Source organism: Cucurbita pepo, chromosome 19, assembly GCF_057944985.1.
Source record: "Cucurbita pepo subsp. pepo isolate OVF chromosome 19, ASM5794498v1, whole genome shotgun sequence".
NCBI lineage: Eukaryota > Viridiplantae > Streptophyta > Magnoliopsida > Cucurbitales > Cucurbitaceae > Cucurbita > Cucurbita pepo.
The window spans coordinates 10,144,307-10,165,719 of record NC_141816.1 but is presented as its reverse complement, the minus strand read 5'-3'; the positions used below and the strand labels follow the sequence as shown (position 1 = coordinate 10,165,719).

At 37.5% G+C, this 21,413-nt stretch overlaps 4 protein-coding genes across 7 annotated transcripts; 3 read left to right on the top strand and 1 right to left on the bottom strand.

The window, feature by feature from the left end:
• Nucleotides 1–407: 407 nt before the first annotated feature.
• LOC111782115 (uncharacterized) lies at nucleotides 408–2,232 on the top strand. Its single transcript, XM_023662911.2, has 3 exons — nucleotides 408–1,146; nucleotides 1,236–1,372; nucleotides 1,860–2,232. Exons 1-3 carry the CDS (start codon nucleotides 891–893, stop codon nucleotides 2,016–2,018), a joined length of 552 nt encoding a protein of 183 aa, XP_023518679.1. The 5' UTR covers nucleotides 408–890; the 3' UTR covers nucleotides 2,019–2,232.
• Nucleotides 2,233–4,061: 1,829 nt separating this feature from the next.
• LOC111781442 (putative amino-acid acetyltransferase NAGS2, chloroplastic) lies at nucleotides 4,062–10,140 on the top strand. Of its 3 annotated transcripts, XR_002812985.2 has the most exons (11): nucleotides 4,062–4,509; nucleotides 5,724–5,811; nucleotides 5,986–6,194; nucleotides 6,317–6,468; nucleotides 6,771–7,263; nucleotides 7,888–7,985; nucleotides 8,406–8,517; nucleotides 8,601–8,760; nucleotides 9,255–9,327; nucleotides 9,683–9,920; nucleotides 9,988–10,140. XR_002812985.2 is itself a non-coding variant. In XM_023662027.2 (10 exons), the coding sequence occupies exons 1-10, from the start codon at nucleotides 4,129–4,131 to the stop codon at nucleotides 9,834–9,836; spliced, it is 1,920 nt and encodes a 639-aa protein (XP_023517795.1). In that variant the 5' UTR covers nucleotides 4,063–4,128; the 3' UTR covers nucleotides 9,837–10,140. The 3 variants fall into 3 exon arrangements, 2 of the variants coding, with proteins under 2 accessions (XP_023517795.1, XP_023517796.1); XM_023662027.2 differs by having other exon boundaries at nucleotides 4,063–4,509; nucleotides 9,683–10,140; XM_023662028.2 differs by lacking the exon at nucleotides 4,062–4,509 and adding an exon at nucleotides 4,547–5,586 and having other exon boundaries at nucleotides 9,683–10,140.
• Nucleotides 10,141–10,397: 257 nt separating this feature from the next.
• LOC111781443 (NADH dehydrogenase [ubiquinone] iron-sulfur protein 4, mitochondrial-like) lies at nucleotides 10,398–13,907 on the bottom strand. Its single transcript, XM_023662029.2, has 5 exons — nucleotides 13,599–13,907; nucleotides 12,755–12,843; nucleotides 12,223–12,352; nucleotides 11,462–11,491; nucleotides 10,398–10,784 (listed from the first exon to the last, which is right to left on the bottom strand). The coding sequence occupies exons 1-5, from the start codon at nucleotides 13,755–13,757 to the stop codon at nucleotides 10,725–10,727; spliced, it is 468 nt and encodes a 155-aa protein (XP_023517797.1). The 5' UTR covers nucleotides 13,758–13,907; the 3' UTR covers nucleotides 10,398–10,724.
• A 397-nt stretch (nucleotides 13,908–14,304) lies between these two features.
• On the top strand, nucleotides 14,305–20,346 carry LOC111781379 (telomere repeat-binding factor 2). Of its 2 annotated transcripts, none has more exons than XM_087119930.1 (7): nucleotides 14,305–14,628; nucleotides 15,119–15,320; nucleotides 15,494–15,705; nucleotides 16,382–16,466; nucleotides 17,104–17,187; nucleotides 19,217–19,592; nucleotides 20,039–20,346. In XM_087119930.1, exons 2-7 carry the CDS (start codon nucleotides 15,171–15,173, stop codon nucleotides 20,050–20,052), a joined length of 921 nt encoding a protein of 306 aa, XP_086976056.1. In that variant the 5' UTR covers nucleotides 14,305–14,628; nucleotides 15,119–15,170; the 3' UTR covers nucleotides 20,053–20,346. The 2 variants fall into 2 exon arrangements, with proteins under 2 accessions (XP_086976056.1, XP_023517702.1); XM_023661934.2 differs by having other exon boundaries at nucleotides 14,306–14,628; nucleotides 15,151–15,320.
• The last annotated feature ends 1,067 nt before the right edge of the window (nucleotides 20,347–21,413 follow it).

Here is a 21,413-nt window from a genome sequence, read left to right as displayed (position 1 = left end):
ACATAAACTCTCATCACTTCTAGTTTGATGTACTTATGAACTCGCACCAAACCATTTTCAACCTAATAAACACTATTTAAATTTCACAAAAACATAGTAATTAATGAAATAATTATAACATCACATTGGATTAATATTTTTCACAAGGGTAAAAGGGAAAAGAGAGGTGAAAGGGTAGGCGTAGCGCACGTGTCTTGGCGTAGGCAGAATAGGTTGGAATCAACCGTCAACTTTGAGTCCCATCCCAAAATTAAGTGCCACGTCAGCTTTCTATTCTGAAAAAAAAAAAAAAAAAAAGAAAAAAGCCCGGCCCAAACCGGTCCTCGGGGCTAACTCTGACCGTCCCTGAATCCTGAGGTCAGAAACTCAGAATTAAAGAGATGGAATTAAAGTTTCAACCTCCTTTTTGATGAACAAAATCAATATTAATATTAAAATAAATACACATCTCCCGATCAGAGAGTGGGTTTTGCAGATCTTACACGTTTTGCGCAGATAGAGCTTTGAGTTCGTACTCCAATATTACGTTCCTTCTGATCCCATTATAAGTACCCATTACCCAACTCACCAACTTCATTCCATTCTCCCCTGTTTTTTTTTCTCTTTCCCTCAATTTTAAATTAATAAACCTTCTGGAATTCATTTTCTCTCCCGCATTAACCCTCTTCGCTGATCTGGAAAACGTCACGTCCTTTCTTCAGAACCGAGATTCTTAACGTGCGTCGTGGAGAGGGTAATCAAGGATACCGTCAGTCCTCACACTTCTTTACTCAATTTTTCATAATCTCCTTCCTCTCCTCTCTTTCATACCCTAAAACCACTGCTCTTCTCCTTAAAAAACTACACCACTTGGAATTGTTTACTTGGGAGATTAGATAGCTACAAACAAAATGGGGAACTGCCAGGCGGCGGAGGCGGCGACGGTGGTCATTCAACACCCTGGGATTAATCCCAAAATCGAGAGGATTTATTGGTCCGTAAGTGCACACCAGATCATGAACACCAACCCTGGCCATTACGTTGCGCTGGTTGTTACCTCGTCCACTTTGAAGACCCAAAATGGTACCCCGATTAAGCAGCTCAAACTCCTCCGCCCTGATGACACGCTTCTTATCGGCCATGTCTATCGTCTCATCACCTTCGAGGGTAATTCTTCATATTTCTCAAATATTTATTAAAAAAAAAAAAAAAAAACAATATTTTAGTTGCATTTGTGCTTGTTTCTTTTGGTTCAGATGTATTGAAGGAGTTTGCTGCAAAGAAATGCGTGAAACTGGGGAAATTGCTTAAAGAGGGAGGAGCACTCTCGAAAAAGGACACAGATTCTGCTTCAAATCCAAATTCAAATTCTAAATCCCAAAATTACATGAAGGTAATCGAATACCCATTAACCTTAATCATGCTCCAAATCCCCAAAAGTTGATTTATATAATTTCATTTTCATGATTACACTCTGATTAAAACCAAAAATCAAAAGAAAAAAAAAAAAAAAAAAAAAACAAAACAAAAAGCTGTTTTTCTGTATAAAGAAGTATCTGAAAATGGTTTGAAATTTAAGGCCACGGATATCAAGGGAAATGCCTTTTATGGGCTACTTCATGAAGCTTGTCAGAAATTTAAGTAAGCTGTAGAGCGGTAGAGTGCAGAGGTATTCAATTATATATCATCAAGTCAAACGTATATAGTTTGCTAATGGGGTTTTGCCTGTATTTTAAATATATTTATTGTCTCGCTTTCGCTGTCTCCTTTGGTCCATATCAATATCTTCAGGAAAACGTGAACATTATTCCCACTTCTTCGTCTTATTGGGGTCAAATCCAAACGTGCTGCTGATATAATTATTTTGAATATATGGTCAGGCGGAGCAGGAGGGGGGCCGTCGCCTGGAAAACAGAGACGCCGGCAGCAGCAGTGGAGGAAGAGGCGGAGGAGGACACAGAGGCATGGGTAGGCATTACGGTGGTGGGGGTCAATGGCGGCCAGCCTTACAGAGCATTGCAGAAGTTGGAATTAATTGAAGAATTAAAAAAAAAGAAAAAGAAAAAGAATAATTAGCGGGTGAAGTTGGCGTCCAAATCCAATCTCTATCTTTATACATTAATATTTTAATTTCGTCCAAAGTTTGTACCCTTTTTTCATTTGGAAATTAGTGTACGGAGCTTAATTATTCGTAATCACCATTAAATTATCTGTTAATTATGTTCTTTTCGCTTTAAACGAGTGGGGCCATATGCCACGTTGGATACTGTTTTTAAAATTGTCGAGTATTATGGAAATAATTTGTTTTTATTAACCAGTATCAACATCCCTGCTTATATAAGGGTGGCTATCAAGTCAATTAATTTTATCATTTTTGCCAACTTTTAACTAATTTTCATGAAGGTATAGGAGTAGTTAGAGTCAACTAAGAACCACAAACTTTTGGACATTTTGAATAGTTAAAAATAACGTATGTTTAAGTTAAATTATATATTGTACTAAGAAAAAGTTTAATGTTTTAACCGCACATTTTTTTTACTAGGAAAGAAGTGACGATTGTACAACCAAGTGGTGCATAGTGTTTACCATACCGAAAAAGAAATTACTTTCACCTCGTCTTTGGTTAACTGGACTCTTAAGTATAAAACTCATATCTCTTGGGCTCAATGAGGCTCTAAACTTTGGCAAGTTTGGCTTGAACTAATGAGCCAATAACTAATGGTTGTAAGTCCCATGAATAAAGTTGTAAATTGTAAGGAAACGCAAAATGGAAGGTGAAGGAAAAAGACTTTACTTTGTTTTGGTTTGGTGAAGGGAATTTCACTTGGTGAGAGCTAGCTTTAAGGTTAATTAGTGAGTAGTTGCATAAAATTATTAGTCACTAGGTTCAACCGTATACTCTTTTGATCCAAATACTCCTTGATACTTTCATCCTTCAAGTTTTTAATAGTTAGAGGCGGGTCGGGCGAGTCTTTCTATGATGTCTCACATTGGTTGGGAGAGAACAAATCACCCTTTATAAGCGTGTGGAAACCTTCCGCTAGCAGACGTGTTTTAAAGTCTTGAGGGGAAGCGCGAAAGGAAAAGCCCAAATAGGACAATATCTGCTAGCGGTGGATCTGGGTCGTTACAAATGATATCAGAGCAAGACACCGGATGATGTGTCAGCCTTCTCGCTGTTCCCCGAAGGAGGGTAAACACGAGGCGGTGTGCCAGTAACGACGCTGGGCCCCAAAGGGAGGTGGATTTGGGGGCGGTCCCACATCGATTGGAGGAAGGAAAGAGTGCCAGTGAGGACACTGAGCCCCGAAGGGGGGTGCATTGTGATGTCCCACATTGGTTGGGGAGAAGAACAAACCACCATTTATAAGGGTGTGGAAACCTTCCCCTAGCATACATGTTTTAAAGCCTGAAAGAGAAAGTCCAAAGAGAACAATATATACTAGTAGTGGATCTGGGTCGTTACATTTTCCTATTTTGTTCCCGCCACGAAAAAGACTCACAGGCTCAAATGTTGGTTTCAGTCCCGAATGAGAACCTAACGAACGTATATTGAAGTAGATTGGACAAAACCGTGCAGAGTACGAAAATGACAAGTCCGATTGAAAAGCCTGTTTTGTCAATAAACAACAATTTGATTGCAATAAACACAAAATAATGATAGTGGGCTTCACTTCATGCCTGCTGTGTGTCTCAAATAGCCCACTGGGCTTCTCCTTACTTGCTGGGCCTAACCCAAAAGAAAATGGGCCTTCCACATGACCAGTGTCAACATTCTTGACTTGCCGTGTCATGTTGAGACATTCTGTTTCAGCGGTTGAAAAGACATACTTTATGTCACCTTGAAAATACTTCAATAACTGATTCAATAATTAACACGAGATATTTGTCTTGTTTCGCTCCAAATATCTGACATGGATTCGTTTTCTTTATTATTTATTTATTAATTTTGTTTGAATAATTTACATCATTCAATTGTTTTATAACTATAAATATGATTAAAACACAAAATCAGAACCTCACCACACCAACCTTCTGTACTCATCTCCCTCTCTCAATTTCCCAATCCTTTTTTTTTTTTTTTTTTTTTTTTTTTTTTTTTTTTTTGGGTTTTATTTCATCGCTATTAAAACGGCTGCGGCGGCGGTGATGGCTACTTCGACATCGAGAACGTGGGTTTTCTCGAAAAGGGAATTGTGGTGTGATTTTAAGGCGGTGGGTGTCGGCCGTGGGTACAGAGAGAATTTCCAGCGAATGATTCCGGCTCCGTTCGGTGGAAGAAGAAAGTTGGATTTGGGATTGGCGGCGGCGGAGGCTATAGGCTGTAAATGGGAGGAGTTTAAAACAAGCGATCAGCCGCCGGGAATTGAGATTAACAAAGATCCTTATAAAGTTTGTGAAGAAGACGAGAGGTTTATTGAAGAATTCAGAGATGCTTATCCCTGTATATTTTCTTATACAGGGCGAACTTTTGTCGTCGTTATATCTTCCCAAATTGTGGCCAGTCCTCGCCTCCATTGCTTGCTCAAGGTCCCTCTTTCTTTGTCTCTCTCTCTAAAAAGTGGGTGTTTTTATTTTTCTCTCCATCAATGGCGGATGATTGTGCTCTGTATTTTAGTTGTAATTGTAACTGGAACTCTGTGAGGCAACCTAGAGGGAGAATATTTGGACTGGGCCATTCTTGTTTTACTAAATCCACTTTAAAGTTTTGATCTTTTTGTTATTGTTTTATTAAAAATCCGATTTTGGAAGTGTTATGAGAGCTAAGCGATTGATACAAGGCTTTTGTCTGTCTATCTTGAGTGTGTTGGTTGCTTTAGGGGCTTTATAATGATAATATTTCTCCACGTTTTCTTTCCGCCGCGTCTTCTTTTCAAATTCCACGTCGTCTTCACTTCTCTTCCAAGACAGAATAATTGGGTTTGGCATATCTGAAAAACAAGGGGTTCCATGGCCCAAAAGGCCCAAAATCCAACAGCTCTTCACTACAAGCCCAAACTAATTGGGTTCGGCCTATTTGGAAAAACAATATGTTCTGTGGCCCAAAATGCCCAAATCCAACAGCCCTAAACTGCAAGCCCAAAATAACTTGGGTTCGGCTGTTTGACAAAGCATGGAGTTCCGTGGCCGGAATGGCCCAAAATCTTAACCGCCCTTCTTTTGGTGATTGGCGGCTCGGCCATGACTTGTAACTTGTAAGCTTCAAAGTAATATTTTTTCACTCTCTTGTCCTGTTTGTCTGCCATGGCTGCCGCTCTTTCAAGCTCACGGCTACATTTTCAGACTGCCCGAGAGTTTCCTTCTAAGACTTTTCCTTCTAGCCGTTGTTTCAGAAATGGGGCGGTGGGGTTTAAATTCAATAGAGTAGAGTTGTGGGACAGGGGACTGAAGAAAGTTGGGGGAAAATCGAGAACATTCAATCGATTCAACTACGGCGATGGCGCCGTGGAGGAAGAGGAAGAGGATTACAATTCCGTGGAGGATAAGCAGTTTGTGCGGTGGTTTAGGGAGGCTTGGCCTTACTTATGGGCTCATAGAGGAGGCACTTTCGTTGTGATCATTTCTGGGGAAATTGTATCTAGCTCTTACTTAAATCTTATTCTGAAGGCAGGTCTTGTCGTCATCTCTATAATGTGTCTGTTCTTGTGTTTGAATTGATGAAATCCGTCCTGTTCTATGATGTATGTCGTTAGGTTTTGTTTTGGTTTGAATTATTACCATGTTGAAGCTTTATGTATGTGCAGGATATTGCTTTTCTTCATCACCTTGGGATCAGATTCATTCTTGTTCCTGGGACCCGCGTGTTAATTGATAAAATTTTGGCAGAGAGAGGTTTTTCAGTTGATTTCTTTTGTATATTACATGCAATGTCATTGAAACCAAGGACTTGGGTCACTTTGTTATTACCCTATTAGTTTATTATAACACGAATTTGTTCTTTTTTAATCTTCTTCTTTTCAATGTGAACCTTAATATGTTTCTTTTTAACTCTTTAATCCGTCACAGGAAGCAAGCCGAATTTTGTTGGTCAATATAGAGTTACTGACAACGAAACTCTAGCAGCTGCAATGGAAGCGGCTGGAGGTATCCGTGTGATGATAGAAGCAAAGCTTTCCCCTGGACCTTCTATATGCAATATTCGTAGACATGGTGACAGCAGACGTTGGCATGAAGTTGGTGTAAGCGTTGTTAGTGGCAACTTTCTTGCTGCCAAGGTAGAAACCTTTTTGGTTTGTGATGTGGTATTTGAGATGAAACGCCATTTAATATTTTCATGGTGATTTGGGATATTATTTAGTTGCAAATTATAGAATGAGTCGTTACTATCCTTTTGCAGAGAAGGGGAGTTCTTGATGGTGTTGATTATGGAGCAACGGGTGAAGTTAAAAAAGTAGACGTAGCTCGCATGCGTGAGAGGCTTGATGGTGGTTGCATAGTTATATTGAGCAACCTGGGTTATTCTAGTTCTGGTGAAGTTCTGAATTGCAAGTATGCAATGATGCTTGTAGTTATCTGTTGTCAAAGCTTGTTATTAGTTGCTTCCTTCTTAATTATGACTTGTTTTGTAGGCGTTTGCTCACTCACTTTTTCTCACACACATTTCATTATTTCTCAGCTTGTGTAACTGTTTCCCTGGAATGTCAGGGAAGTAATCTACAGAATGTGGATAGCTCTAATGTTCTTGAATTCTTATAAATGTAGTGGTGGTGGTGAAATTAAGAGGGTGGAAATTTAGTTGAAATCACTATGAGGAAGAGCAGTTACTAATGATTTTGTTTCGTGGATTTCAGTACATATGAGGTTGCAACAGCATGCGCGTTGGCTATTGGAGCTGACAAGCTTATATGCATTATTGATGGTCCTATTCTAGATGAAGCTGGACGCCATATTAGTTTTCTAACTCTTCAAGAAGCAGACATGTTAATACGTGAAAGGGCCAAGCAATGTGAGATAGCTGCAAATTATGTGAAAGTTGTTGGTAAGGAAGATTTTACTCGTAATGATTCAAATGGGAGTATCCATTCACAGAATGGAAATGCTTCTTTCGAAGATCATAGTCCAACATTCCAGCATGGAGTTGGTTTTAGTTCCCATCATAGTCCAACATTCCAGAATGGAGTAGGTTTTGGCTCCCATCGTAAACCAGTATTCCAAAATGGAGTTGGTTTTGGTAGTGGGAATGGGCTTTGGTCCTCTGAACAGGGTTTTGCCATTGGAGGTGAGCGGAATAGCCACTTGAATGGTTACCTCTCAGAATTGGCTGCTGCAGCCTTTGTTTGCCGGGTAAATTCTTCTATTACTTCCAGTTACCAAGTCTGAACATGTTCCCACGTATTGTCTCTGGTCCTTTGATTTTCTAGTTGTCTTAAATTTGTACTTCACATGGACTTTCTTAATTTTTTCCCCTCGCACACACAGGCATAGGAAAAAGAAAAAAATGCCTAATCATGTGTTTCAATTTATTAGAGCTTGCTTAATCCTTTTGCAGCTCTTGATCTCTGATCAGCCCTTTGCTTTATTTTTAATCATATTTAACTATTTCAAGTTGAAACTGTATGATCGAAGTTATCATCAGCAGTGGTGGGAAAAAAGTAGGGCAAAAATTATGTATAAAATACTTGTGATTCTGTAGTTGTCCTCTAGTTTGCCCCCCTAAAGTTTTAGAATTCAGAGATTATATTTATAGAACGTTAAAATTCAAAATTTTGCCCCTTTCTAAGAGAATGCATTGGTTATCATTACATAAGCCTATACTCAAACTTTGTTCCTTCGTATGTGGCTCAATAGATCTTCAGTTCTTGGAGAATTACCTGAATTATCCAGATCGTTGTGGAATGAGTTATTTTCATTTCATGTTGAAGTTTGGCTTGAATTGGGCTAAAGTGAGAGTTTGTTGCATACTTTTAGGGTGGTGTTCAAAGAGTACATTTGCTAGACGGAACTATTGGAGGAGTTTTATTGCTGGAATTGTTTAAGAGAGATGGAATGGGCACTATGATAGCCAGGCAAGTCTCTTTCGTTTTATCTTTTATTAAAGATATTAAATATCAACTTAAATAATGGATATACTTGATAATAAGTTTCACGTAAATGAGTGCTATGTTCTTATTCCAAAATAAAAAGTACTATTAGATTTTTTGAGGTCAACTAGCACTTCATAATTGTGTGGGGCTCAAAGCAATTTTAGTGATATTGTTATTGTTCTTTTTTTAAAAGCTTTTTGTATTGTATTCACCTATATGTTATTGTCATATTGTTGGTGGCTAGATGTTAAAATCATTTTGGAGAAGGATCCTAGTAATGCTTTGGGAATTATGTTGGCGAAAGAATCATTTGTATTAGAGTTACCAATTGCCAACTATAATTAATTATAAGGCTAATTTTGATCTATTAACTGATATGCCTGATGAAATTTTTTATTCCAGTGATCTTTACGAGGGAACACGAATGGCCAGAGTGTCTGATGTTCGTGGGATTAGACAGATTATTCAACCTTTAGAAATGGCTGGTACCTTGGTTCGGAGAACTGATGAAGAGGTTTGTATTCCAGCGTCCTTCATCCTTTCCAGTTTCTTGCATGAACCACAGCCACCATAAGTTACATAAAGTTTTTATTGCAGCTACTTGAATCATTAGACTCATTAGTTGTCGTTGAGAGAGAAGGTCAAATTATTGCATGTGCTGCACTCTTCCCATTCTTTGAAGAGAGATGTGGAGAGATTGCTGCCATCGCTGTTTCTGCAGAGTGCCGAGGACAAGGACAAGGCGACAAATTGCTTGGTATGATAATCAATTGCTTTATCACATACTATATGTAAGGAATGAATTCTGTTCAACTCGTTAGGCCATGGTTTACAATGTCTGTTTATGGTGTCATCAAGTGCCTTTCTTAATTTACGTGCTCTAATTCATTTGGGCATGGTAAATTATAGATATTGGTTAGCTCTTGGCAGTAATCTTAAAGGGGTCTCACTCATTGCGCCACAATCAGCTCCCCGCTGTATTTTTTTAAAAATCAATAATTAGTACAATTTATTCTGTATAATATTTGTTATGCTCTTCTTTGGCAGTTGAAATTAAGTTCAATATAAGTTCTTAGAATTCTCTGATTATTGTGGTGCAGGATACTCGTTAAAAAATTTGTTTCCTGATTTAAAAAATAGTTGTGATTACCGTTTGTGAACCATTTGAAACGAATAACTATCAGATTCAGGCGTTCTTGGGTGCTTGCTGTTTTCATTGACTGATACATAATTCGGCTTACTGAGCTGCAGATTACATGGAAAAGAAGGCCGCCTCCCTAGGACTGGACAGGCTCTTTCTGCTCACAACACGAACTGCAGACTGGTTCGTTTGCGATCTTACCTGATTTTATTGCATGTCTTCCTGCAACATTATACATATGTTTAAATTGATTTCAAATTAGTTGCTGGTTGCTTTACCAATACTCATCCACTACACATACAAGCTCCAGGGTAATTCTGGTTCAGCTGTTCGTTTTCATATTCTGATCACTCATCTTTTACTATATCAATTGAATAAGATTGTTCTCATTAGCTTTTGATAATAAAGTTTATATCCATCTTGGATGGCAATGTGTGAAGATAGAAAATGTCACCATGTTCATCTCCATGGCTATGGCTTTCTATTATAATTTAGTTGATTTTCAATGGAAGGAAATGATACCCCACTTTTTTAACAGGTTTGTGAGGCGTGGTTTCTCAGAATGTTCATTTGAATCAATACCTGAAAATCGGAGAAAAAGGATAAATCTATCCCGGAAATCCAAGTACTACATGAAGAAGCTGTTGCCAGATAGGAACAGGAACGGTAGAATTGACAGGGCGTTTGCTTGACCCTCGATTGAGAATTGAAATGTCTCGCAGTAGAAGAAGCATATGTTCCTTTACCTGTCAGTCAAGACCCGTCGTCCATACCATGTGGGTTATCATCTGTATTTGTTCACCTAGACATGTATATAATGTTCTAAAAAGAAGTTGATTGCAGGCCTCCACAATAAAATTTTGATTGTCTGCATCATATCAATGCCACTCAACGTGTACTTGCGACACACCAAGGTTTGTATTTATATTTTGTTGGGCAAATTAAGTGTATAAACAGTGAGATAGGTACAAAACAAAGGCAAATTTTGATTCCCTAGATCATATCATTGCAATGTATGGTGTCATTTATGCTTTTCTTTAGCAAATCAAGTATACAAACAGTGAAAATTGATCGTGTCTGCAGAGAACAAGGCATGGGAGTAGTGCCATCTGAAACAGAAAATTTACAATACACTAATAGCCGTGCTCTTGATAATATTTTGCACATGATTCATTTACTTTATGGCTCTATGATCTGTGATATGACTAAAGTTAAACAGCACTGATTCAAATAGGGTTTACGGAATCAAGCTATTGGAGTACTAAAGACATTATCTTCATTGCACAAAATGACTTAACAACTCCTATGCTCGTTTTTTACTCGAGATGGGTGCTCAAAATGCATATGAGCTTTCATTCGATGTTCTGTATCAGGAACATAAAGAGATAACAAAAGTTATACGGTCAAGTGAGTACACACCATGGTTCCACTTATTGTAACCAGCTTCCTCAGAAATAAGCAACGGAATGGACTACACAAACCCTCCAGACTGTTCTGCCATGGGACCCCGGGACATTGGCTTCCGGCAACAGTGGACTATTAAGGATCGAATGAGATGAGAAAAAGTATGGTGAACAAGTTTACGCCTCCTTGGGTTCAGGATGGCCCTTCCATTTGAAATTGTCAGCATATGCCTTCGCCTAAAGCCAAAACAGGGAGTTAGTTTTTTCTGTTTCTTTATTTTAGAATGCTCATGGTGAACTAAACAGCCAAGATTCACGGAATGTCATTAGTTAGATGACATGAAGAAAACAAGCAGCATCAAAATTCCTTCATCAACTAATGCTAACAGACTTTAAAAACCTTTGTCAGATCTTCATCCTCCTTATCTATCATAAAGGAGCTCTTAGCTGTTAGAACATCTAAATACTCCAATAGTAACAACCCAAGTTCATATAACATCGTTTGGGAAAGAATTACGTATACTACAACAAAACAACAATTGGAACCGAAATGAAACTGAAACTGAGCTCCTTAAACTAGCTACAAGAAGACTCTAGATTGCCAAAGGATTGAGAAATCTCAAACGAAATGTCCTGAAGGCAACAAAAATTGGAGGGAACAAATAAAATTGAAAATAAAATGCCAGCAGAACTGCAAAAGACGATGAAAGAAGTGGCCATTAAACAAAGGGATAAAATTTAACACGAAGGAACAGTCCTTGAAAATAGTCGAAGCTAGTATATGTGACAGAGAGCTTAATGGATGAATCATTCTTAGCTTCAGCGTGGCCCCTCATCTCTCAAAAATACAATCACAGAACCATAGACAAAATATAAGCTAAATGAAATTAAAATAATGGGAAAGAATCTCAAACCTTCAAAAGTGGTGTGTGGCGCTTCTTAACCTACAAAATGGAGAAAAAGGGGTAAAAAAGAATCAAGAAACACAATCAACAGAAGAATGAGAATTAACCAGAAGCATGTGGACTGTCTCTTCGTGTAATATCATAATAATGCAGACCAGAAAAGTGATTCCTAAATCTGAACACTAAAGAAACAACTTTAAAAAAAAACGCCCATTAAGAGTCCACTCCCCAGATAATGATAAAATTGTAAAGCAATGCCAACAGAATGCTAAATAAGAAGCTTGAACTTTCTGCAACTAATGGACCAAATTTGGAAGAAATACTGGCATTTCTTCCCCCTCAAATTTCTGAATTTTAGCTTCAAACTAATACTAGAAGATTAAATAGCCGAACTTATTTCCACTATCTTAAAATATAAGAACTTAAATTCAGAGTCAAACGCCAAACATATAATAGCCCAAATGCAGAAATCATGAATCATCTTTGTTATTCTAAATAAACATATTAAACAATCATATCCAAGGGCAATTTCATTTTTGAATCAGACTGGATTGTTTTGACCTTGAGGGAAGGCAAAGATCTATTGTAAAGAATATATTAGAATATACGCACAATTTATCAACACCTCCAACTGTAATTGTTACTGATTTGAAGGCAACGGACACACAAAAAATAACACAGTTTATAACTAACCTAAAATATGACACCTCAAACTACATAAAGGGAATTACAAGAAGAAAATTCTCTCTAAATGGTTAACGAAACGTTACCACATATTCCCATCCATGTTTCTCAGCAAATGCCTTTGCAGCTTCTTCACTGTCAAAAGATAGCGCAGAGTCCCCTACATTGGCGTAGGGGTCTCCAGTAGAAGTCCATCCCATCAATGGGTTTTCCCACCTACAAACATGACAATAAGCATAAGAAAACCCCACTCTTCTGTTTGTATGATTTTTTTCTTTCTTAAATGAGAAACCAATCTTTTATGGAAATAAATGACATTCTACACACAGGGAATACAAAAACGAACCAATCCACCACAAAAGGTGCCTGATCAGAGAAACAAAAATCCAAAATGACAAAAATTGTAAGAGGAAAAACTAATCTAATTGATGAGAGTAAGAGAACAAGGGTCATTAACTTTGGGCACTAGAAGTTTGCCCAGTATAACATGTTGTGCACAATATTTCAACTCCTAGGAATCTGCTAGAACTGACTTAAAAGTTCTGTTATCTAATGAAGCAACAGTTCGATTTTTTTAAAAGTAAAACTTGGGAAATAAAGAAAAAGAAGAATTCATACTTTTGCGTTGACATAAAGTTGATTTTCCACTTGCCAACCTTGCCTGATCCTTGCTGGGATGCAGTTCTAGCCGGAGAGTAGATTACAACCTGACGTATTTCATGATAGGAAGACAAATGAATCAGGATGGTCATATAAAAAGGATTAATGTTATGGGGAAATCCACAGTTAGTGGTTTGCACATCAAAATTACAAGGTTAAACCTCAATTCATGTAAAATCCAGTCCCGAAGAAATTAAATCCAATAAATATATAATTTTTAAAAAAATCCCAACATTTGCCTTTTATACAGAACAAAATGAAAAGCTAAACAATTGCTCCTGAATAACTTATAGAGACTATGAGATAGTAATTGATAAAGCCTTTTGTGAAATCAACATAAAAGAACTGATTTCTCCCTAGCAACTGATTTGGATAACCGATAGCAATATCCCGTAGGATAAGAAAAGGAATGGCCAAGGTGCAGTTGTTCTTTGTGATTAAACCTAGGGCTCCTCTACAATTTTTACTTTATTCTAATCAATTTTTGGTGATCAAGAGCCCATTCATACTAAATGTAGCGTCGTAGTGCTAAATCAGCCGGAATTTTCCATCTCCTTATCGAAACCGACTACATTTCGACATAGAAGCAACAAAGTAACACCTAAAGGGTTAACCACAGCAAACCATTCTAAAAGACCAAGGTAAAAACAAGCAAGAACTGTCAACCAGACGGGTATAAATATACCTAATCCCCAAAAATCATCAATACCATCTAATAACTCGCTCCGTCTAAACTAAACCACAACGTAAACAATTAGAAACTCGTTGATAAATACTATAGCAGATGAATGCTGGGCAATACCCTTCTGGTAAGGTGTTCCTCGGGAATTCCAGAGACCATACCGATCTCGCCGGGCTTGACTTCAACCAAAGAGTCGGCAGAGAATGACCTGCAAAGAGGAGCCATAGTACCACGGAGAGCACACCCGCGGTTCCAGATTCGCTGCAAGGAGTTAGCCATCTGTCGATTATCAAAATTCGACGCGAAAACTAGTTTTCCGTCTGGCTCGTCCCCCCGCTACTAACACAGTTCCGATTCGATTATGCTTCGAACAACGGAGATGATTTCTCTAAAACTTGTAGGAATTGCAGGTGCTAGAACTTTTCCAAACTAAGCTAGAAAATAAAAGGTAGACTAAAAGTTACTTTTTTTTTTTTTTTTACTGTTTCTTTAAATTAAAAAAAAAAAAAATATTAATACATTTGAATTTTTAAAAAAAAAAATAATAATAGTCTATATTTAAAAAACATTCCTAAAATTTTAAAGATAAATTTCTTAAAAAGTTTATATTCAATAACAAAATCTTTTAATTACTGATAATAAATATTTAAATTAGTTCACTTATAATAATTTATAAATATATTTGAAATCAAATTCGAAAAAAAATATGTAATATACTTATAAAAGCTAGAATTTAAAAATTTTAGTAACATGAATATATATTTATCTTTTTACCGAGTGAGATGGGCAGTGATTAGTAATTAACTTGGAAGAAGGGGCAGGTTGAGTAATTACGATGGATAAATTGAGTGTGTCAAAATTCCCCAGTTTTTCTCCCTTCTAAAGCCTTTTCCTCTTTTTTCATCTATTCAACTATATTTGTTCTTCCCAAGATTCGTGTTGTTTTGACGATGTGACCCCTGAATTTCTCGTCTTCAAAATAATTTGTCTAGTACTGGACTGATCTTTCTTTCGATCGGACGCGCGCTCGTAAATTGCCAGAAAACCTTGAGGAGAATCTGAACGAGCGGAAATGGTTTAAGCTGCAGTCTGTGTTGGTTTCGAAAGTTCCACTCAACTACGCTATTCTATCGTTCCCTATTTTTCTGAGGTAAGAAAGGCAGGATTTTGTTTCTGTTCTGTTTGTTCAATTCTTTGTTTTGTGTTTTCAGTTTTGAATGAATTGTTCGGTGGAAATCGAAATATTTTTTAGGCACTACAAGCTGGGACTCCTTCGGAGAGAAATTGGTTACATATGTCTAACAATTTGAATTATTGGATAGAATGATATCGCATGTCTCTTTATCCGATCAATAACTTAGCAACTTCGTTGTTGAATGTGATATAGAGGTGCTCGAAATCACTTCTTCTCCTCCTCCACGAATGATGGAATCGTCTTACATGAAAGTATTGGCTACTCTCTTTTCCATTTGATGGTTTACCATTTTGTTTTGTTTGCTTTAGAATCGATCAAATTAACATTGAAAGCTCCTTATGTGCAATTTCATTTTCTTTGAAAATCCTTTATTTCTTGTAAACGATGGAAGTACCTGCTGACTAGTCGTTTGTTTTCGATGAATTGATTTGATTGCTTACTGGAGTTCCCGACAAATACTTCAAAAAATTGTTGCAGAGTTGGGGGGGCTTTTGTAAATGGGTGCGCCAAAGCAGAAATGGACAGCTGAAGAAGAAGCTGCCCTTAAAGCAGGAGTGATCAAGCATGGAGCAGGAAAATGGCGCACAATACTAACAGATCCAGAGTTCAGCTCAATTTTGCATCAGCGCTCAAATGTGGATCTCAAGGTGCCTCCCTTCACCCCCCTAGTTATCGTTTATTCGCCATAATTAAGCCACAGGATGTAGAAATTCACCAAGCATCCCATGTTGAGTTTTCCTTTCCATATTCTACTTGGAAACACAGTGCTTGGTTTACTGAAACATTAATGACTTTTTAATGTAATTTTGGCTCTGAACAGGACAAGTGGAGAAATATAAATGTTACTGCAATATGGGGCTCTAGGCAAAAAGCTAAGCTCGCACTTAAAAAGAATCCTTTGGCCCTAAAACATCACGATGATCCTATGCCTGTAAGCACCGTGCATCAGAATGAGGAGATTGTTGACGCTAAGCCACTTGCAATTTCAAATGGAACAATTCGCACTAATGGTCCAAAAGAGCCACTAGCAAGGTCTCATGGCTGCTGATTATGTGAATCTTTCTTGTTCCAGGGTGAAGGAGTCTGATACATATTGTGATTATTGCATAACCAATTGTTATTATGGTTCACATAGTTTTAGAAGTATCAAAATACCATAGCTAGCTAAATTTTCTGGTAAAGTAAATCTTGACATTTTTTTTCTACTTCCAGAAACTAATGACTAGTGATTAAATAATTGTTTGATCAATGATATGCATCACATACGCTACAAAGAGAAGTCATCGCCTAGTCTGCATACACACACACACACACACAACTTTTTGTAATGCATGGCCTAGTTCCTCAACTTTATTGCATTTAGTGTTCCCTATTTAACTTGCATTTTTTTTGAGGCAAAATTGCTTCAATTTCTTGTTCAGCTTTCCTGGAATCAAATGAGGGAACAAGAGGTCTTTTTTGGTTCTATTATCTTACCTTTTGCCTCTATGGTAGTTATTTTGATATAAGAAATGATACGTTAATGATCTAGGTGATCTTTCACCTGCATTCAGAATGAGAAAATCTAATTTCCAAATTGGTCTATATATCCACTAAACATGGTTTTAAACATCATGTTCTAAAATTAGTCTTCACTGGAAGCTGCAGGTGCTTCATTGTTCCTTTCTGCTTTCGAATAGATTTATAAGACCTGTTTTGCATGTTGTAGATTGGACAAACTTATATCAGAGGCAATTAACAACTTAAAGGAGCCAAGGGGTTCTGACCGGGCTGCAATTGCTATGTACATAGAGGTGCTAATGCATAATACAAGTGGATCGAATTGTTTGACAATTTTGTATGTGGAGTAAAGATCTTATGCATAGAATGGATAATTATTAAAACTAATTGCTATGAGATGCTGTAATATGTCATGTTCTTTCCGTGGAAGGGATGCCAATCAGTCAATAAGTGTACTAAAATGTGATTTCTTTATCTGTTTGTTGCACTGCATGCTAGTCTTTGTGTGTGCGAGTATTAAATAAGAGAGAGCTTTTTATTGAAAGAGTGGGGAAGGAACAAAAAGTGATGAGACTTCTAACAAAAACCAAGGAGATTACGAGAGGGTTCTCCTCTTGTTTATTAAATTCACTTCTTTCAGGCACTTTTATCATCTCTACAATTGGGTACTTAGATCTATTACTTTCAGCTCCTGGGTTTTTCTTATTCATAAGTTAGATCCCTAACAAACTGTGTACTCTGGTCATTTGAAGTCTTACATGATAGTAAAATCTCACAAATTTAAATAAGTAAAAATAAATTCAGAAGATTTGATGACTGTCACTTTATGTATTTTTCCTTACCATCTTCTTACCTTGATGCCTCTGCAATTTTTTTTTTTGTTGACAAAAAATGGTATGATTCTGAAGTTTTCATTTGTTCTCTGTGTAGGAGCATTACTGGGCCCCACCAAACCTTAAAAAACTCCTTTCAACAAAATTAAAGCATATGACGGCAAATGGAAAGTTGATAAAGGTAATGCTCCTACTATAATACAGAAATTAAATGGAAAAATGATTATTCTAGCAGCTGTTGAGACTGTTGAGATTTAAGGCTGATTGAATATTGACTGGTAAGCCTGTGTGCTATTTTCTTCGCTAGGAGGAAGGCCTGAAGGAGCAGTGACTTAGGGTGTTTTAGAATAGCAAGGGTTTATTGGAACTTTTTTGCATGAGAATGATGTCAATCTGTTTTGGGGAGTGTTCTTGAGGTATGTCTAGGGAGACACTAAGGCTGTATCCATAATGTTAACAAAAGAAATCAAAAGGGGGGGGGGGGGGGGGGGGGGGGGGAAGGGGTAAGCTGGTTATGGTAGCAAGTAGGAGTGAACAAACCATTCAAAATCATGTGACCCCCACTGTTCGAGTAGTCTTCTTGGCAGTCAGTTCTTATAATTGTTTTGTTGGTGGAAACAAATTCATTGAATCAAGATTTGATCAATGGGACACAACCATGCTCGAGTAGACAGGCCATGCTTTTGACGATGAAGTGTTATTTGAGGTGATTTGTTTGTCTTTTTTTAATGCCATTTTGGTTTGTTGCTCTAGTCTGAAGACTTGTGTTCAGCATTTAGGTGCATTGTCGCATGATCAAAGGCTATATGCTAACATCCAGAAATGTGTATTTTCCTAAATGGAACTGGAGTACCCCAGTCATATATTACCGAAGGGTTGGGTATCATCTAATCAACAGAAAATTGAAGCCTGCATGTCTTGTGTGTTTCAATAACGTTGAAGGAATTGAAGTGGTTCCTTTTAACTGGGTACCAAAGAAAATTTAAGAAGGATAGTGGACACATATTGTGGCCACTCATGGAACCATTGACAAGGGATCAGTTTACATAGATACAACTTAGGCCAACAGGTCCGTCAGCGGCTAAAAAGAGCCATAGTAAATTTCTAGGTTCTTTCTTCACCAAAATTTGAAGTGTACTTCTTTTCACATACAAATGGATAGCCAGTCCAAAGTTGTAAACTGTTTAGAAGCAGATCCTTGACTTGGCACAGATAATCAAAACAGTGGATTCATTTAGGCCAAAATTGGTTGAACACTTCATACCTTAAAGCAGCTCTTTCTTCAAAATAGTGATGTATTGTATTCCAGGCCTAGCCCCAATAAATATGAAGACATTGGTCAACAAGAAGAGGAAGGATTTGAGTTTTGTAGTAAGCGACTTGGTTTTTCTGAAGTTATGCCCCTATAGACGACGTTCTCTTGTTCAGTGATCAATAAGAAACTTGCACCCTTTTTTTGCAGCGGTTTGCCAATGGAGTATTAGGTGTGTTATGTGGGATATCGATGGAATCTACCAGCTACAGTTGATATGCCTTTAGTGTTCCACGTGTCCCAACCTGGCTCTACATTTGAAGGGTTTTGTCGTGGAACCATAAATAATATTGAATGTCTTCAAGAAGAGTTTGGTCAGTCAAATTGAGATGGAGCCATGAATAACTAACCCTGACGCTAGAGCCATAAACAATTATCCCTGATGCTAGAGCCATAAACAATTATCCCTGATGCTAGAGCCATAAACAATTATCCCTGATGCTAGAGCCATAAACAATTATCCCTGATGCTAGAGCCATAAACAATTAACCCTGATGCTAGAGCCATAAATAATTAACCCTGATGCTAGAGCCATATTAACATGCTACATCACCCTTCAGATTTGCCCGGTTATGTGGTCAAGAATTTCTTAAAGGGCATTCTAAAACCCTACCAAGTATTTTATTGAAGGCAAATTGTTTGAACATGTTTCTGAAGGATGTACTATTATTCTGTTGTATACGGAATTCACGCTCAAATTAGAGTTTTGTTTTCCTTTTCATTCTGGGATGTTAAAAGTCTGATATATTGATAAGTCAATGCACCGTTGTTAATTATAATGCAAGTAAGACTGAAATGGTTAAAAAATCACAAGGAAAGTGGTGAACTTGAGGCTGGCAAATGAACGATAATGCTGCCATTTGCTACTGGAACATTTATATGGATTTTGTTTGTCTAGGTAAAGCACAAGTACAGAATTGATCCAAGTTCAACCTTATCTGGAAGAAGAAATGTTCCATTGTTACTCCTTGAGGACAAGCAGATGGATTCTTCAAAGGCCGAGAAGAGTGAAGTCAAAATCATCACTAAATCCCAAGTTGACTCAGAACTTTCAAAGATGAAGATGATGACTACAGAGGAGGCGGCTATAGCTGCTGCACGTGCAGTAGCTGAGGCAGAGGCTGCCATTGCAGAGGCTGAAAGGGCAGCAAGAGAAGCAGAAGAAGCAGAGGCTGAAGCTGAATCAGCACAAGTTTTTGCTGAAGCGGCAATGAAGGCATTGGAGTGCAGAATGTTCCCTAGTAGAAGTCCTATTCAAAAAGTTCTTCTCCAAGGTAATGCAACGCACAGCTTCAATTATAAATTTCAAATTTATATACTTAATATTGCTGCATTTCTTGTTTAATTGGGACACGAAACTTACATGTGTCAATATGTGTATGATAAATTAATGTCAACTTAAAAAAGATAACCAAAATCCTGATATAAATTGGTTGTGTGGACCTTTCTGACGTTTAATTTCTTCTTGCACTAATTGTTTTTCTTGAGAGATGCTATATTTAGACTGTTACCAACTCGCCTTTCACTTCACTACCCCTCGTGCTCAAATTGCTTGGCTATTGACCAAAGTTAGTTTTGGTTATTCTATCAATGATTTCACTCTCGATATCAAAATTTATAACAAGAGTTTTGTTATTCACCATGTTAATCATCTTGGGATGCATCACTTTTATACTCGGTTATTTTGGCAGATACCATAACTTTTCAATGATAACTGTAGGCAACGTGTTCTGAGAAGATGAAGGTGCTGCTGCTGCTGCTGCTGCAGCATTTCCATGTGCAAGTGATGTAACCAAAGTGTAGATATTGTTAGCGTTGTAAATCTGCAGAATATGATTGCCTTATGAGAAAGATGGCTTCTGGGGATCATATCATCGGAAGTGTATGTCGGTAATGTGATTTTAAAATCAAACAAAGGGTAAAGGATTTTGGTGAGAGAGAGATGCTTACTTGATCTGAAAATGTTGTTTCCTCGACAGACTGTCTTTGCGATTTTAAGAGAAATCAAAATTATAAATTAAGATGTGATTTTTGGTCCACCCAATACACAACTTCGAACAAGTTTCTCAAACTAATGTGGAACTACGTTTTCCCAGAAGTACAGAAATGAACAATTACGAATGATTATTAGCATTTCCACGGTGGAACAAGTTTGCATTATAGCATTTACAATAGAGTTTCCGCAGCAGTCTTTGTGATTCTATGAACATGATAAAACATGAAGACAAACAGAGGACAAAACTGTTATAACTCAAGTTGCTGATTGAAATATTTCTGCAGGCATGAAGAACTTCCTCAACTAAGGGGGAAAAAGAAAACCAGAAACAAGTTCCGACAATGGAGTGGCTCCCGAGCAGGGTCTTTAATTTATTCTGGGTCATACGGAAGGGGTATCATATTGCCAATTTTTTTGTTTATCTCGCATTGAAGCATGTCATTACAGAACTAATGAAACATTACTCGAGCTTCCAATATATATAGATGTTTATAGAAATTCAAGGCAGAACTAATGAAACATTACTCGAGCTTCCAATATATATAGATGTTTATAGAAATTCAAGGCAGGAGGAGGATGCTGTAAAGACTCAAATTCATCGCAAGAAGATATTGTCCGCTTTAACCCGTTATGCTGTAAGTCTGAATTTCACAAATGATGTTCAAAGATTCGATAAGATTTGTAACATGGCAACTAGTTATAAATGTGTCTTGTAAGCTATTGTGGCAACTATTCATCATTCTTCTGAAAAATCAATTTCGTGGAAGGAAAAGATGAGGAACAAATACACATCCACCAAACTTTTTTCTAAAAACACCTTATGGACTGAGTTTCTAACGAGATGCACCTGTTTTCCTTCTCCATAGATAATAACAGCAACAAACAAAATGCCACGATGGAGGGTTATCATCGTTGATAGGTTATGCCATCAGCATCTCATCAACCCATAAAAAAAATTGATCGCCACACAACAATATTTCACGACTTTTTGCCAACAATTTAAGGCCATTAGAAGCAGCGGAATGAAAATTGTCTCATTGTTCTTCATCTATCTCAGGGAAAGAACAAAACCCATAAACCTTTTCCCTCACCTCAAGGA

Excerpts from the sequence above, each read along its gene's own strand:
- LOC111781442 (XM_023662027.2), top strand. The coding sequence starts at position 4,129 with ATGGCTACTTCGACATCGAGAACGTGGGTTTTCTCGAAAAGGGAATTG. Across the intron at positions 4,510-5,723 it reads GCCTCCATTGCTTGCTCAAG|GATATTGCTTTTCTTCATCA; the intron begins GTCCCTCTTTCT and ends ATGTATGTGCAG. Across the intron at positions 7,986-8,405 it reads ATGGGCACTATGATAGCCAG|TGATCTTTACGAGGGAACAC; the intron begins GCAAGTCTCTTT and ends TTTTTATTCCAG.
- LOC111781379 (XM_087119930.1), top strand. The coding sequence starts at position 15,171 with ATGGGTGCGCCAAAGCAGAAATGGACAGCTGAAGAAGAAGCTGCCCTT. Across the intron at positions 16,467-17,103 it reads CAATTGCTATGTACATAGAG|GAGCATTACTGGGCCCCACC; the intron begins GTGCTAATGCAT and ends TTCTCTGTGTAG. Across the intron at positions 17,188-19,216 it reads CAAATGGAAAGTTGATAAAG|GTAAAGCACAAGTACAGAAT; the intron begins GTAATGCTCCTA and ends TTGTTTGTCTAG.
- LOC111781443 (XM_023662029.2), bottom strand. The coding sequence starts at position 13,757 with ATGGCTAACTCCTTGCAGCGAATCTGGAACCGCGGGTGTGCTCTCCGT. Across the intron at positions 12,353-12,754 it reads AACTTTATGTCAACGCAAAA|GTGGGAAAACCCATTGATGG; the intron begins GTATGAATTCTT and ends TCATGTTTGTAG. Across the intron at positions 11,492-12,222 it reads AACATGGATGGGAATATGTG|GTTAAGAAGCGCCACACACC; the intron begins GTAACGTTTCGT and ends TCCATTTTGTAG.
- LOC111782115 (XM_023662911.2), top strand. The coding sequence starts at position 891 with ATGGGGAACTGCCAGGCGGCGGAGGCGGCGACGGTGGTCATTCAACAC. Across the intron at positions 1,147-1,235 it reads TCGTCTCATCACCTTCGAGG|ATGTATTGAAGGAGTTTGCT; the intron begins GTAATTCTTCAT and ends CTTTTGGTTCAG. Across the intron at positions 1,373-1,859 it reads AATCCCAAAATTACATGAAG|GCGGAGCAGGAGGGGGGCCG; the intron begins GTAATCGAATAC and ends ATATATGGTCAG.